Source organism: Bos javanicus, chromosome 8 (assembly GCF_032452875.1).
Source record: "Bos javanicus breed banteng chromosome 8, ARS-OSU_banteng_1.0, whole genome shotgun sequence".
Classification (NCBI taxonomy): Eukaryota; Metazoa; Chordata; class Mammalia; order Artiodactyla; family Bovidae; genus Bos; species Bos javanicus.
The window spans coordinates 12071843-12089172 of NC_083875.1; the positions used below are offsets into that span (position 1 = coordinate 12071843).

The 17330-nt window shown below is 42.2% G+C and overlaps 1 protein-coding gene across 1 annotated transcript; it reads left to right on the forward strand.

The window, feature by feature from the left end:
• Window positions 1–672: 672 nt before the first annotated feature.
• Window positions 673–17026, forward strand: NDUFB6 (NADH:ubiquinone oxidoreductase subunit B6). The gene is made up of 4 exons (XM_061425091.1): window positions 673–980; window positions 4893–4985; window positions 13465–13509; window positions 16856–17026. Exons 1-4 carry the CDS (start codon window positions 801–803, stop codon window positions 16922–16924), a joined length of 387 nt encoding a protein of 128 aa, XP_061281075.1. The 5' UTR covers window positions 673–800; the 3' UTR covers window positions 16925–17026.
• The last annotated feature ends 304 nt before the right edge of the window (window positions 17027–17330 follow it).

The window sequence follows — 17330 nt, forward strand, 5'->3', positions numbered from 1 at the left end:
TATATGGTGCTGCAGTGAACAATCTTGCATGTACTTTTACTACTATATCTTTAGGATAGAATTCTAGAAGTGAGAATACCGGATCAAAGGGTGAATGTGTACAACTCTGCTATATATTGAGATTCTTTTTACTTCTACAGTACAGATGAAGGAAGGGCTTCCCCCAGTAGCTCAGCTGTAAAGAATCCGCCTGCAATGCAGACCCCTGGGTCAGGAAGATTCCCCTGGATAAAGGTATGGCAACTCACTCCAGTATTCTTGCCTGGGAAATCCCATGGACAGAGGAGCCTGGCCGGCTACAGTCCAAGGGGTCGCAAAAGAGTCAGACACGACTTAGCAACTAAACAATAACAGCAACAGATGAAGGAACAGACTGAGACAGCTGCTCAGGGTCACTTTTCCAGTCACTGACAAAAGACTTAACGTCTCCACAGACTCTGTAGGTCCGTAGGGCGGGGGCGGGGGCCGCTTAGTTACCTGAAGAGTATGAGAGGTCGAAAGACTAGAGGTTCTGTTAAGGAAGAACTGGTGTGCTGGATATTGGAAGAATGAGAATCCCCGCCGCCGCCCCTTCTGGTAATTTAGACCAGTACAGCCGGCGAGGTGTGCAGGGCTTTGCGCATGCCCAGCCACTACGTGCAGGTTGGAGTCGCTCGGAGGCAGGAGCAGAGTGACGTTATAACGGCGCGCCGCTCCCAGGCGTCCTCGCAAGGTCGCTTTGCAGAGCGGGAGCGCGCGTAAGTGACAAGACCCTGGTTCGGGTGCGCGCCGTCTCTTGCTGCCTTGGTATCAGCAGCGACATGTCGGGGTATACGCCCGAGGAGAAACTGCGGCTGCAGCAGCTGCGAGAGCTAAGAAGGCGATGGCTGAAAGATCAGGAGCTGAGCCCCCGGGAACCCGTGCTGCCTCCGCAGAGGGTGTCGCCTGTGGAGCGATTCTGGAATAAATTTTTGCAAGACGGAGCTCTCTGGAAGAACGTGGTGAGTGACCGCCCTTCCCAACCCCAACCCACTCTCGTCCCATCGCAGTCCACGGCCTGGCTGCTGAGACAACCTGTTCGCTATAGCCGCGTTGCCCCCGGAAGTTCCCCAAGGGAGAGTCAGGTTCAGTCGAGACTGAGGCTTGTCTGGGACTCCGTCTGGTCCCAAGAGTCATGCACTGGAAGTCAGGAGTTCGGAGCTTGTATGGCTTTGGGATTGTCTTGCCCTTTGGCTCTCAAGTGTGATAAGAAGGAGGCGAATCTCTGCCTAGATCATACAGGACGTACAGGTTTGCCTTTCTTTTGACTGAGGAAACCTTTCCTCAGAAGGATGGCCAAGGATTCACTAGAGTTAAAATTCAATGATTTTAGTATCCAAGGACACTTGTGTGATTTTTGAGGTTGAGATTACACAGACCAACACTACACTCGACTACCCGAAAGCAGGATAATCCTCTAGCTGGTAATGCAGCTTCATGTTAATTACTGTAAAAGAAGAGGTTCTGTTGATATGCTGTTGATAGCTGTGAAAAGAAGAGAAGCGAAAAGCAAAGTAGAAAAGGAAAGATATACTCATTTGAATGCAGAGTTCCAAAGAATAGCAAGGAGAGATAAGAAAGCCTTCCTCAGTGGTCTGTGCAAAGAAATAGAGGAAAACAATAGAATGGGAAAGACTAGAGAGCTCTTCAAGAAAATTAGAGATACCAAGGGAACATTTCATGCAAAGATGGGCTCAATAAACTACGGAAATAGTATAGACCTAACAAAAGCAGAAAATATTAAGAAAAGGTGTCAAGAATACACAGAGGAACTGTACAAAAGGGATCTTCACGACCCAGATGATCACGATGGTGTGATCATTCACCTAGAGCCAGACATCCTAGAATGTGAAGTCAAGTGGGCCTTAGGAAGCATCACTACAAACAAAGCTAGTGGAGGTGATGGAATTCCATTTGAACTATTTCGAATCCTAAAAGATGATGCTGTGCCAGCAAATTTGGAAAACTCAGCAGTGGCCACAGGACTGGAAAAGGTCAGTTTTCATTCCAGTCCCTAAGAAAGGCAATGTCAAAGAATACTCAAACTACTGCACAATTGCACTCATCTCACTCGCTAGTAAAGTAATGCTCAAAATTCTCCAAGCCAGGCTTCAACAATACGGGAACCATGAACTTCCAGATGTTCAAGCTGGTTTTAGAAAAGGCAGAAGAACCAGAGATCAAATTGCCAACATCCGCTGGATCATCGAAAAAGCAAGAGAGTTCCAGAGAATCATCTACTTCTGCTTTATTGACTATGCCAAAGCCTTTGACTGTGTGGATCACAATAAACTGTGGGAAATTCTGAAAGAGATGGGAATACCAGACCACCCGACCTGCTTCTTGAGAAATCTGTATGCAGGTCAGGAAGCAACAGTTAGAACTGGACATGGAACAACAGACTGGTTCCAAATCGGGAAAGTAGTACATCAAGGCTGTATATTGTCACCCTGCTTATTTAACTTCTATGCAGAGTACATCATGAGAAATGCTGGGCTGGATGAAGCACAAGCTGTATTCGAGATTGCTGGGAGAAATATCAGTAACCTCAGATATGCAGATGACACCACCTATGTGGCAGAAAGTGAAGAAGAACTAAAGAGCCTCTTGATGAAAGTGAAAGAGGAGAGTGAAAACGTTGGCTTAAAGCTCAACATTCAGAAAACTAAGATCATGGCATCCGGTCCCGTCACTTCATGGGAAATAAATGGGGAAACAGTGGAAACAGTGTCAGACTTTATTTTTTTGGGCTCCAAAATCACTGCAGATGGTGACTGCAGCCATGAAATTAAAAGACACTTACTCCTTGGAAGGAAAGTTAGGACCAACCTAGACATACTCAACGGAGAGGGCAATGGCACCGCACTCCAGTACTCTTGCCTGGAGAATCCCATGGACGGAGGAGCCTGGTAGGCTGCAGTCCATGGAGTCGCTAGGAGTCGAACACGACTGAGCGACTTCACTTTCACTTTTCATTTTCATGCATTGGAGAAGGAAATGGCAACCTACTCCAGTGTTCTTGCCTGGAGAATCCGAAGGACCGGGGAGCCTGGTGGGCTGCCGTCTCTGGGGTCGCATAGAGTCGGATACAACTGAGGCGACTCAGCAGCAGCAGCAGCAGCAGACATATTCAAAAGCAGAGACATTACTTTGCCAACAAAGGTCCGTCTAGTCAAGGCTACGGTTTTTCTGGTAGTGATGTATGGATGTGAGAGTTGGACTATAAAGAAAGCTGAGTGCCAAAGAATTGATGTTTTTAAACTGTGGTGTTGGAGAAGACTCTTGAGAGTCCCTTGGACTGCAAGGAGATCCAACCAGTCCATCCTAAAAGAGATCAGTCCTGAGTGTTTATTGGAAGGACTGATGTTGAAGCTGAAACTCCAATACTTTGGCCACCTGATTCGAAGATCTGACTCATTTGAAGAGACGCTGATGCTGGGAAAGATTGAAGGCGGGAGGAGAAGGGGACGACAGAGGATGAGATGGTTGGATGGCATCACCGATTCGATGGACATGAGTTTGAGTAAACTCTGGGAGTCGGTGATGGACAGGGAGGCCTGGCGTGCTGCAGTCCATAGGGTTGCAAAGAGTCAGACACGACTGAGCTGAACTGAACTGAACTTCCTTAACCACCATGTACATTTAACGCATTCTTTTGTTTAAGGGTGTCATTCCTGGGCTTTACTCTGCAGAAGATCATTCAAGTGTTGTCTTTATTTTCGGGGTCTCTTCACATTTTCTTAAAGCCGTTGTTAAGTCACATCAGTTATGGCTGATGAATACTGTATCTCAGAATTCCTTGGGACTTTGGCTAATAATAGTGGTAATAAATAACACTTGGGTGCTTACTTTGTGCCTGGCACTTTTATGTGTGTTCAGGATGGGGAACACATGTATACCTGTGGCGGGTTCATTTTGATATATGCCAAAACCAATACAATATTGTAAGTTAAAAAGTAAAATTAAATTAAATTTAAAAATAAATAAAAAACTTAAGTTTTTACTGCTGTAATGTAGAAACTTTCCTCATCCTTATTGTAAGTGTGTGGGAATGGAGACCTACAAAAATTCAGTGATTTACCCATGGTCACAGGGCTAGTAATAGAAGGAGTTCACTTTGAAATCCATGTGTATCTACTTTCTTACTGTGTTACAAAGTCTGTCAAAGAACGTATTCAATGCTAATTTATGGTGGTAAAATTCAACTCTCCTCCCCTCTCCCAGTTTGTATCTCTGATATTACTCACTGGCAGCCACTGATTGAAAATTGACAGCCAGTGATTTAAGGAAATAATCATTTGTTGAAATCTGTCTTGCCTTACTTAAGAGTTAACGTTCTCTTCCATAATCATATCTATTATAGCACTTATAATCTAGGTTATCCATTCCCTGAAAGGATAGGTCTCTTTCACTGAAATTGGCTGCCATGGAAAAACTCCATTTTTAGCTGTCCTTTGCCTTTCTTTTTAAAAACAGCATGTGTAAAGGCACCTCAAAGTGAGCTTGGGCCACCCTTATCCCAGTAGGTAAAACATTCTTTTTCTAGCATTAGTGTACTCAAGGTTGTCCACCCTACACGTGGAATGTGTTGTGTTGATCATGCGTATCTGACGTTGATAAATGGTGTTGATCGTGCGTATCTGAAGTTGATAAATCAGGGAAATGAGTTTACCTGAAAATTCTATAGTTTTGGTTACTCTGGTTAAATCAGTGAAACTTACTCTCATTTTTTAATGCCATATTTTATCATAAATTTATATTAAGGATATTTTTAGAAGTCTTTTTAAAGGCATGCATCTATGCATATATTACTGTAGTTTGGCAAAAAAAAAGTGAGAAATCTATTTATCTCATGTATTTTTTTTCTCCTCCAGATCTATAAGACATATCGACACAGTATCTTTGCTTTTACTCATGTACTTATTCCTGTCTGGATTATTCATTATTATCTCAAGTATCACGTGACTGTAAGTATGCTTTAAGTATGTGTTTTCCAGAATTTATTTATTTTAAAAATATTTATTTATTTGAGTATACTTGACTGTGCTGGGTCTTTGTTGCTGTGGGCAGGCTTTCTCTAGGTGCAGCGAGTGGGAGCCGCTCTACGTTGCAGGGCACTGGCTTCTCATTGTGGTGGCTTCTCTTGTTGCGAAGGACAGGCTCTAGGGCAGTGGGCTCAGTAGTTGTGGCACATAGGCTAAGTTGCCCCATGGCATGTGGGATCTTCCCCGACCAGGGTTGGAACTTGTGTCCCCGGCATTGACAGGCAAATTCTTAACTACTGGACCACCAGGGAAATCCCAGAATATATTGTTAATATTGTACAAAATTATTTCCTCCATGGGTTTGCCTTACCCTCCTCTGATCTTATAACTTATAAGTTATAAGTTCAAGACCTTATAACTGATCTTGAATTACTTTGAATCCTTTTCAGTAGATGGTTTAATGAAACTTAACTAATGCATGGTTTTTCAGAAAGTTAATTTTTAAAAATAAGTTTATTTATGTATTATTTTTGGCTGTGCTGGGTCTTCATTGCTACACGGACTTTTCTCGCGGGGGCTTTTTCTAGTTGCAGCATGCAGGCTTCTCACTGCAGTGACTTCTCTTGTTGCAGAGCACAGCCTTGAGGGTGCGCATGCTTCAGTATTTGTGATGCACGGGCATCCCTGCAGCATGTAGGGTCTTCGCAGATCTGGGATCGAAGCCATGTCTCCTGCACTGGCAGCCTGATGCACTTAACACAGAGCCACCAGGAATGTCCCAGAAAATTTAATCTTTATATTAGTTGGTTACAACTTGAATCGTATTTCCTTGTAGAAATGATGTTTTAATGATCAGGAATGTAGTTGATCTAATAATACTGGTGCAGAATTGGGGTCCTGAGTCTGGAAAAGAGAACAGAATTTCTGCTCCTTTTTTATTGAGCACAGATCTGATATAAGATAGAATTCAAAATGGATAAAGGTCTTTGTCATCATTTCCTTTTCCTTTGTTCTATCTGGTTTTTCACAACTTACTTTCTTTAGAATTCAGTGTGTCCAGAACATCTGCATGTGATGATGGAACTCAGCCTATTGCCTTATTTTAAAGGCTCGGGATACCTTGGTGGGGGCTCTCCCGGTGGCACTAGTGGTAAAGAACCTGCCTGCCAATGCTGGAGACATGAGACACGGGTTTGATCCCTGGGTCGGGAGGATCCCCTGGAGGAGGGCACGGTAGCCCACTCCAATATTCTTGCCTGGAGAATCCCATGGACAGAGGAGCCTGGTGTGGGCTACAGTCCATAGGGTTGCAAAGAGTCAGACACGACTGAAGCGACTTAGCCCAGCATACCTTGGTGTAGGGTGTTAGATCCCAGGCACGGTGAGGAAAGAGTACATTTCAGGGAGTGGAATGGAAGAAGAGTGGTGATAGTTGCCTGCCCAGCGTGGAGTTTTATAACCCAAAGACTGAGGAGGATATTCTCGTACCCAGTGATGAGTGTTAGGTCCTGAATGGGTGGCGGGGGGGGGTGGCGAGTTGATGAGTGTACCTGTTTGGAGAGCTGCAGCGGCAGCAACCTGGGGTAGGAGATTGGAACCTAAGCCTGGGGAGGAGGACATCAGGGAGAAGTGTGGTTTGGGGCAGTGATGGAGTTGGCAAGCCAGAGTAAAGTGTCAGAACCTGAATGAGGTGAGGAGGTTATTTATACTGGAGTGTGGTGGTGATGATGATAGGAGGTTGGTTTTATGCATGTTGAATTCTGTGTGGCAGGCAGTGAGAAGCTTTCCATTTTTAAATAGGGGAGTGAGTTGATAAAGTGATATACAGTAAATCTCCTACATATGAATGAATTCCATTCTGAGAGCACATTCATTAAATCCAGTTTTTTTTTTTTTTTTAAGTCCAACCAAGTTAGCCTAGGTACCCAACTAACACAGTGGTCTATGAAGTACTGTACTGTAATAGCACAGTATTATACAGTATATATACTGTATAACAGTACAGTATTTTTACAGTATAATACTGTATATGCAGTTTTATATATACTGCATAATACTGTATATACAGTTCAGTTCAGTTCAATTGCTCAGTCGTGTCCGACTCTTTGCAACCCCATGAATTGCAGCACGCCAGGCCTCCCTGTCCATCACCAACTCCCAGAGTTCACTCAGACTCACGTCCATCGAGTCAGTGATGCCATCCAGCCATCTCACCCTCTGTTGTCCCCTTCTCCTCCTGCCCTCAATCCCTCCCAGCATCAGAGTCTTTTCCAATGAGTCAACTCTTTGCATGAGGTGGCCAAAGTACTGGAGTTTCAGCTTTAGCATCATTCCTTCCAAAGAAATCCCAGGGCTGATCTCCTTCAGAATGGACTGGTTGGATCTCCTTGCAGTCCAAGGGACTCTCAAGAGTCTTCTCCAACACCACAGTTCAAAAGCATCGATTCTTCGGCGCTCAGCCTTCTTCACAGTCCAACTCTCACATCCGTACATGACCACTGGAAAAACCATAGCCTTGACTAGATGGACCTTTGTTGGCAAAGTAATGTCTCTGCTTTTGAATATGCTATCTAGGTTGGTCATAACTTTCCTTCCAAGGAGTAAGCGTCTTTTAATTTCATGGTTGCAGTCACCATCTGCAGTGATTTTGGAGCCCAGAAAAATAAAGTCTGACACTGTTTCCACTGTTTCCCCATCTATTTCCCATGAAGTGATGGGCCCAGATGCCATGATCTTCATTTTCTGAATGTTGAGCTTTAAGCCAACTTTTTCACTCTCCTCTTTCACTTTCGTCAAGAGGCTTTTGAGTTCCTCCTCATTTTCTGCCATAAGGGTGGTGTCATCTGCATATCTGAGGTTCTTGATATTTCTCCTGGCAATCTTGATTCCAGCTTGTGCTTCTTCTAGCCCAGCATTTCTCATGATGTACTCTGCATATAAGTTAAATAAGCAGGGTGACAATATACAGCCTTGATATACTCCTTTTCCTATTTGGAACCAGTCTGTTGTTCCATGTCCAGTTCTAACTGTTGCTTCCTGACCTGCATATGGATTTCTCAAGAGGCAGGTCAGGTGGTCAGAATTTCCCACAGTTTATTGTGACCCACACAGTCAAAGGCTTTGGCATAGTCAATAAAGCAGAAATAGATGTTTTTCTGGAACTCTCTTGCTTTTTCCATGATCCAGCGGATGTTGGCAATTTGATCTCTGGTTCCTCTGCCTTTTCTAAAACCAGCTTGAACATCAGGAAGTTCACAGTTCACATATTGCTGAAGCCTGGCTTGGAGAATTTTGAGCATTACTTTACTAGCGTGTGAGATGAGTGCAATTGTGTGGTAGTTTGAGCATTCTTTGGCATTGCCTTTCTTAGGGATTGGAATGAAAACTGACCTTTTCCAGTCCTGTGGCCACTGCTGAGTTTTCCAAATTTGCTGGCATATTGAGTGCAGCACTTTCACAGCATCATCTTTCAGGATTTGAAAGAGCTACTGTAATATACAGTACAACAGTACAGTATAGTATTTTTCACACAAATAATACATAAAAGTGACAGTGAACAACAACAGTACCTTGAAAAGTACAGGAGTACAGTACAACAGCTGACATACAGGGGCTGGCATCAGGTGAATGAGTAAAAAGAGTTACTAACTGGAGGAGGGAGAGGGGGTGGAAGATGATAGAGCTGAAGGATTATCAGCAATAGGAGATGGAGGGCAAGCTGCAATTTCATTCAGGCCTTACATGATTGGGTATGCAGACACATTTACATCTTTGAAAGTTTGTAACTTGAAGGTTTGTGTGTAGGGGGCTTGATCTATTTTGGAAACAGTGACTTTATTTTCTTGGGATCAAAAATCACTGCAGATTTTGACTGCAGCCATGCTGCAGTCAAAGACACTCCTTAGAAGAAAAGCTGTGACCAACCTAGACAGCATATTAAAAAGCAGAGACATTACTTTGCCAACAAAGGTCTGTCTAGTCAAGGCTATGGTTTTTTCAGTAGTCACGTATGGATGTGAGAGTTGGACCATAAAGAAAGCTGAGCACTGAAGAATTGATGCTTCTGAACTGTGGTGTTGGAGAAGACTCTTGAGAGTCCCCTGGACTGGTTGGATCTTGAGCTCCAGTACTTTGGCCACCTGATGCAAAGAACTGATTCATTTGAAAAGACCCTGATGCTGGGAAAGATTGAAGACAGGAGGAGAAGGGGATAACAGAGGATGAGATGGTTGGATGGCATCACCGACTCAATGGACAAGAGTTTGAGCAAGCTTGGGAGTTGGTAATGGACAGGGAAGCCTGGCATGCTGCAGTCCATGGGGTCGCAAAGAGTCGGACACAACTGAGCTACTGAACTGAAGTCATCTATTTAGGAAAACATAAAAACATAGAACTGTAGGGCGAGTTGGAGGGAGGAAAGTACTGATGTCAAGCAAATCAGCAGAGGCTGTTTCAGTTTACTGGATGTTAGTTGATGAGAATCTGATTAGGTAGTAGTGAGCCAGAAGATACTTTTTAAAGAAATAACGCAAGGTGGGGATGAAATAAAATTTCACAGTCATTTTGACTCTAAAATTTTTAGCCTTGAAAGTTCAGGGTAGCAAAATTTGCCACTCCACAATGTCTCTTTGGCAAGCAGATTAAAATGACATAAGCCACTCCCATTATGTTTCTATTGGTCAGTGTTAGACAAGAGATAGAGCTTCCCTGGTGGTTCAGATGGTGAAGAATCTGCCTGCAATGCAAGAGACCCCGGTTTAGTCCCTGGGTCAGGACCATCCCCTGGAGAAGGGAATGGCTACCCACTCCAGTGTTCTTGTCTGGAGAAATTCCATGGACAGAGAAGCCTGGCGGGCTACAGTCTATTAGGTCACAAGAATTGGTCAAGACTGAGCCACTAACACTTTCACTAACTTCTTAAAATAATGTAGATTAGAAGACCTGTTCCAAGAAGGGAACTATCACCATAGATAACTATAATATGAACTCTAGATGTGGTAGACAGGAAGGAACCTAGCAAAGGCTGTTGAAATTCCCTACTGTGTTCCATCGTCTCTCATGGTCCAGCAGACGTTTGTTTCCCGAACTTTTGCTTTTCCATCTCCATGTGAATTGCCTTCCTCTCCAATGAAGTCCCAAACACTTACTCCCAGCGTCCTTTTTTGTCTTTAGCCTAAGATGGTATTTAACTCATTTGGGGAGTTACTTGGTTCTCCTGGGTCTCTCCCATGTGTACATGTTACTGAATTTTGTTTGCTTTTCTCCTATTAATCTGTCTCATGTCAACTTAATTCTTAGACCAACCAGAAGAGCCTAGAAAGGTAGAGGAAAATTTCTTCCTCCACAACTTAAGTTATAAGTAGGACTTTGTGAAGGAAGGCTTTCTGGAGATGGGGAGGAGGTAAATGTGCTTAGGCGCGTGTGCTGCCCGGTCAGTTTCTGTGGAAGTCTGAGTGGACGTGGGCTGTCTCACATGGTAGAAACATGAGATTAGTGGAGGCCAGGGGGATGAAGAACTGGGGGTTAGTGTTTCATTTTATAAACCAACAGAAAATCGTTCTTCAGCCATGGAAAGGGGGTGAACAGTGCATGGCTAAGGGTCAGAGTGTGGTTTACATTTCTGTCGTTGACGAGCTTAAACAAAGTTTTGTATCCATGTTCACCTACACGTCCACAGCCGGCTTTGTATCCTGGTGGTGGTGGTTTAGTCACTAAGTTGTGTCCAACTCTTGCGACACTATGGACTGCAGCCCGCCAGGCTCCTCTGTCCATGGGATTCTCCAGGCAAGATTACTGGGGTGGGTTGCCATTTCCTTCTCCAGGGGATCTTCCCAACCCAAGAATCAAACCTGGGTCTTCTGCACTGCAGGCAGATTCTTTACTGACTGAGCTATGAGGGTAGCCTTGTATAATTATACCTCTTATTTTTTTCAATGTCTTAACATGCAGGACCCTAGAGAAGAAAAAATGTTACTGTCTGTGAAATTTTTTTTAAACATCTAAGAGTGGTTTTTATGTGCAGGAATAACTGTTCCAGTTACCTGAAATAGAAATTAATATTCAATTTCTTAGTTTCAAATTTAAAAACTTTTGATTTTTTTAATTCAATTTTAAAATTCTGTTAACTAGATAATACATCTAGTAAAATATGAACAGTCTTTTTTCTTTGTTCTTATTATCTTTGGATAATTCAAATTGAATTTCCATAAAACAATTCCACTTACAAACATCATCAAATTCTCTTAAATGTTTTAAGCTGCATTTATATATTTTATATATTCAGTTTTATCTTTAAGTATTTATGACAGGGGTCCCAACCTCAGGACCAACCTCCAGGTTCTAATGCCTAATGATCTGAGATGGAGCTGATGTAATAATAATAGAAATAATGATCTGAGATGGAGCTGATGTAATAATAATAGAAATAAAGTGACAGTAAATGTAATGTGCTTGAATCATCCTGAAACCACTCCCTGCCTCACCCCCATGGAAGAATTATCTTCCAGGAAACTGACCCCTGGTGCCAAAAATGTTGGGGACTGCTGAATTTTACAGGACACATTCAGATCAGATCAGATCAGTCACTCAGTCGTGTCCGACTCTTTGCGACCCCATGAATCGCGAAAAACAGTTCAGATCAGATCAGTCGCTCAGTCGTGACTGACTCTTTGCAACCCCATGAATCGCAGCACGCCAGGCATCCCTGTCCATCACTAACTTCCGGAGTTCACTGAGACTCAAAGGAAAATCTTTTTAAATTTAAAATTCACACATTTAAATGCATTTTAACTAGAATCCTTATTAAATTTGACATTCACCTGTTTATACCCTGGCTTAATTTACCTTGTCATAGCTATATTTAACTGAATATTTCTAGGATGGAAGAAATACTTATCTCCTCAGAGAAAAAGATTTTAACTACCTGCAGTTGCTGGGTTGACAATTTGAGCCATTGATATGGTGGCTTATCTGAGGAATTTATACTTCTAGATGATTTTTCCTGGACAGATGGACATAAGTACAGGTTTGGGGTCAGTAGATGTCCACAGGCCTCTCCTTTACCTTACTCTTTCTCTTGGTTTGGGTAGGCCTGCATCCTCAGTACTGTTATAGCCAGTTCACTTCAGCTAATACCTTTATGCTGCATTAAATTGAACATTCTCTGTGAAGATATTTCAGTATCTTCTTGCCTCTGGTGGCAGTTTTTAGAGACATTTGAATGTCCTCACATTGTTTTATGAGCTTCTCTCCTGCTTTTGATTCCAATTTGCCTAAGTCTTACATCATGCCAATAATCTTTTAAATTTCTGGTGTGGTATCTTGTACAGATGTGTGTGCTTAATAAGTACATTTATTTAGCACTTCCTGTGTACAAGGCACTGTTCTAAACACTGTAGGGATACAGCACTGAACAAGGCAGATTGAGTCCCTGTCTTCATGAAATGTTTGTTCTAGTCTTGGAGACTGGCAGTAAATAGATAAGCAAATGTTGCAAGATAATGTTACCGGAGGTGGTTAAGTCTGTAGAAGAAAAACTTAAGGGTAAAAGACTAGAGAATGACAGGCACTGCTATTCTAATTAAGCTTCTTTGAGGAAATGCTCTTTGAAAAACGTTAATGAACTGAGGATATGGAGAAAAGCGCTTCAGGCAGAAGAATCATGAGGTGGGAGGGTTCTGAGGCACAGGCAGGCCTTACAGGTTGTACTAACGCAGAGGAGCCACTGCGACTACAGTGCAGGCAGTGCGGTGGGGGGAGGTAGTATGAGATCGGAGAGTTGGCCAAGGACGTTGGCTTTTTTTTTTTTTCTTAAGAATTATGCAACTTTGAGCAGAGGAGTGATGCATCTTAATCACTGTAGGAACTTCCGTGGTGGTCCAGTGGTTAAGACTCTGAGCTCCCGATTCAGAGGGCCTAGGTTCGATCCTTGGTCAGGGAGCTAGATCCCATATGCTGCAGCTAAGAGCCCGCATGCCACAACTAAAGATCCTGCATGCTGCAACTAAGACCCAGTGCAGCCAAGTAAATAAATATAAAAAAAAAAAATCACTCTTTCTGCAGTGTGGAGAATAGACTGTAGGAGGGCACATGCAGAAGTCAAGAGACTAGTAGGTGAAAAAATGGGAGCAGTTTGGACAAGGGTAGTAGTATATTAGAAGTGGTGAGAAGCACTGAGATTCAGGATAAATCCTCAAGGTGGAGTCAGCAGGATCTACCAAGCCCGGGGTTTCGGCCTTTGTAACTAGGAGAATGAAAGTACTGTTGCAGAGATTGGGAATAGTTTGGGGCTGAGGGATGTTAAGTGTTGGGCCTGGCTAAGTTTGCAATGCCTGTTTGATCAAGTAGTCTTGAGTAAATAATTGAATATATGAGCCTGAAGCTTAGTAAAAATTTGGGATATGATCAATGTATTTTAGAAAAAACTCTAAAACCATAATTAACAGAATTACTTTTATTGCAGACAAAACCATATACCATCGTTGAAAAGAAGCCCAGAATATTTCCAGTAAGTCTTAAAACATCTACTTTTTCTTTTGCTTATATTTCTCTCTCCCTTCCCAAATGATCATTAGACTAAAATTCTTCTTGCTGAAAGTTTTAAGTACCTATTGCATACTCTTTAAAAAAAAAAAAAGGGAGGAAATAGTGTGATGTAGCAACTGGAGTTAAACCTAGGACATGGGCACATTCTTTTCACCCTGGCTGTAAAACTTGTGTGACTTTTGTAGTCCTAAAGTGAATTGAAAGTCCCAATAGTTTTTCACTGGTGCCCTGTTTCATGTGGGTTAAGGATTTAGGGCACTGTCCTGAGCAGACACCTGGGCATTACAAGAGCAACTGAATTCTTTTATTATTTTCAGACTTATTATCATTTCCTGTGACAGTTTGACCATAATCTCTCCATATGTGAATTTAAAATGTTATTGTGTGCTTTAAATTGTACACTATGGATATGTAGGCTATTAACCTAATTTAAAATGATTTTTTTTTTACCATTAAAAGGTTACTTATTAGTCAGTTGGTATTTTGCTGGCTGTTCATGAGGTTATTGTTTAGCAGAGTCAAATACATGTTATGTTCTTTTCCCATTTCTAGTCACAGATAATGAATTACCATCAATCTCTAACTTATGTACTTCTAGAAGACAAAACTGTAGATTCTTGCTTCCATCAAATGACATAGTAACAATAATCCATTGACAACTGCAGCAGAAGGGAATTTTAGGGAGAACCACCAAAATTGGTTAACTCTTCCAGTTGGAATTCTGCTTTAGGAAAAAGGAGATTTCTTCTGTATTTGTGTATAATTGGTGTTTGTCAGGGCCCAGTTAGCCTCATTTATCTTGCTGGTTTCAACCAGTTAGGTAATTTATTTATTCTTCCATTTATATGTTTGTTATTTATTTTGCCATTACTGTTTGAAGGAAAAGGAGGAGGATCTCTTTAGAAGACCAGTATTTTTTGCTACTGTGGTTCTTTCCTGTTTCTGTACCATTGACCCATTTGAGAAGTTGCTCCTTTGAGGACCTGAAGAGTGCTCATCTGTACATACCTTGGAATAGGATAGACAGTAAGAAATAAACCCCCAAATCTCAATGGCTTACCAAAAGTTTATTTCCTGTTGATATCACAGACTAGTATAGATCAGACAATTATAGTTAGGCCATTGAGAATATGCAGCTCCAAGATCACAGGGTTGAATATCTCAGAGGATGATTTTAAGGTCTAAGCTTGGATGTAGCTTACATCACTTCAAGTCCTATTGGCCAGGACTTATTCTTATGGACCCAGGTATCTTTGTGCTTTTTTATATTTCCCAGCCTCCCATACCTGGAGTCTCTGCCACAGTCTATCTTTCTAGTCAACAAATGGCTCTCTGCTTCCTTCTTCCCACACATGTAACACAAGACCTTTTCCTTGGGAGAAACCCCAAGATCCCATTCCATCAATGCAACCTTAGACTGCCAGATGATGCACAGTAATATCTGTCAGGGTTAATTTTGGAGATTCTTCTCTTAGAGATTTGAGGATCAATGACAAGTGAACTGTATCCCTTGTCCCCCCAACCACGGCCATTACTATGCTACGCTGTGGACAGCATAGCAGTCACTTGGTTCTGAAACCCCACTGGTCAAACACTGTGAAGACTCCTAACCCCTGTGTGTGGGAAGTTATTTGAATGGGACTGATTTTGCTTCTGGAGGAAACACCTTTGTTCATTGTTCTTCCTGACTCCTGGGGGGGAGCGTCACGGGGGCGCATCCTTTGTTTTTCTTTATCGATCTAGACCACATCTAAAATGAGGACTGTGAAACATGCCCTTCTTAGGGTTGTACAGCCTTTAAAGTCCACCTCAGGTTCACAGAAGGTTGAGGGCCAGAGAAAACAATCACAGGCTTTTGTTTCTGTATGTTTGGGTTCTTGGACCATCTAGTTCTCACATTTGGCAGGCATGGAAAGAAAAACTTGGTAGGAGTCTAATCTTTGTGCTTCTAGTCAGCCCCACCTGCCAGTATCTGTGGTTTGTACATAGTTACCAAGTTCTTTCATTCCATTGTCCTCACCCTGCTGCTGTCTACTCAGTGGCAGCTGTGTGGAAGCCACTGAGACATACTCTGGCTCAAGGGCTACCTTGGCTTCAGTCTGATCTTTGCATGGTGCTGGGTCCCTGTGTTTACTCAGCTTTATGGGCTTCTCAGAATCTTCTCAGTGTTAGCTCCTACTCTTTAGAGATTCAGAAACAATTCATCTGATTTTCTAATATTGCATGGTCCTGAATTTTTAGATTCTTATTTTTATTTCTCTTCTCAAATCAGCCACTTCTTAACCTGGGCTTACGTTTCTTAAAGTACATTCCTAAGGTGGCCATTAGTGTAGTAGTTAAACCCACACTCTAACTTTTTTCCAGGTACTTCTCCTAGAACCTCTAAGTTATTGGTGCTTCTAAGTGATTAGTGCCTTTTGTTTCCATCTCTTAGCCTCCAGTGCCAGTGGCTTGAAGCCAGATTTGCTAAGCCAGTGCCATATAGTTCAATTTTTATTACAGCAGCATTCATACCAGTTTAGGTTATTAATTTCTGTGTCAGGGTAAAGCTAGCTGTGGAAACAGGTTTTCCCCAAAATGTTTACTGGCTTACACTAATACAAGTTTATAGTCCTGAGCAACCAGGACAGGGAATGGCAGGTGGTGATGGGATAATTCTGCCCTACTCAGTCAATTCATGGACTGTGAGGCTTATGGAATCTGCTGTCTTAAAGAGAGAGCTGAAGTGAAAACTAAGTACTTTGCCTAAAATTATACAGCTTGTCAGTGGAGGGTTCCAAGATTCACACTACTTGGTTCTAGCTTTAAAGTCCCCTCCTGTTCTGCAACACACGCTGTATCTAGGTTTGGAAAGCTGGAAAGACAGCTGGACCAGCTGCCTGGGCAAAGTCTGCAGGTCTGTCTCTAATATCTGTTCCGAGCCAAACAGTAACTGGCGGCTGCCTACCATATTTAGTTGCTGGGAATATATACCACCTTGTTTTGAAGTGAAGCTGTTTCCCACAACTTCTTTCTAGGGCTTCTCCTATTTTGGGGGGCCAAGCAAATAAAGATCATCCTTCTGTCACTTTGTAAACACAACTTTCATGTTCTTTGTGGTTGTTTGGTTCGAGTAAAACTTCCCCTATTTGTTCCTTATTCCTTAAGATTTTGGATACTGGTTTCTTATCTTTAGACAGCTTCTATTTTACCTATGTCATTTTTAAAGTTTGAATGCCAGAACTGAGCTAGGTTTTCCAGATGAGCTCGAAGGGGAACTGTTACCTCTGCTGACAAGATTTATCACTAATGCACCTTTGTTTTTCTAGGGTGATACAATTCTGGAGACTGGAGAAGTAATCCCACCCATGAAAGAATTTCCCGATCAACATCATTGAAGATTACTTTAAAATTTCAAAGGTGTATGGGCCTAAGTTTGTTGCTACATTACCAACTTATTTAAAGTATTTTCTGGAAAAGTAATAAAGTTTACTCACATATGTGTTGTCTGTTTCTTCCCAACCTGTGCCATTCTCTCTGTACAATTTGAGACTGAATTATCTAACAATAAGTAAAAACTGGACAGGCTAAATAATAATATGGTCAGTCACCTACTTTTTCTGGCCATTTTTAATCTGGAAAACAGAACGTAGAAAATTGTTTAGTCACATGATAGTTTTTTCTTACACTGTACTTTAGTTGATGTGAAAGTATACAACGGAATGAAATGCTGCAATAAAAATAAGTACAGAAATTACAGCACACTTTGCTTTAAAGGCTTTCTGGAGACATTTCAGAAGTATT

What these genes read in the sequence shown, in the direction of transcription:
- NDUFB6 (XM_061425091.1), top strand. Translation starts at nt 801, where the DNA reads ATGTCGGGGTATACGCCCGAGGAGAAACTGCGGCTGCAGCAGCTGCGA. An exon ending in ATCTCAAGTATCACGTGACT is followed by an intron (nt 4,986 to 13,464) that starts GTAAGTATGCTT and finishes CTTTTATTGCAG; the next exon opens with ACAAAACCATATACCATCGT. An exon ending in AGAAGCCCAGAATATTTCCA is followed by an intron (nt 13,510 to 16,855) that starts GTAAGTCTTAAA and finishes TTGTTTTTCTAG; the next exon opens with GGTGATACAATTCTGGAGAC.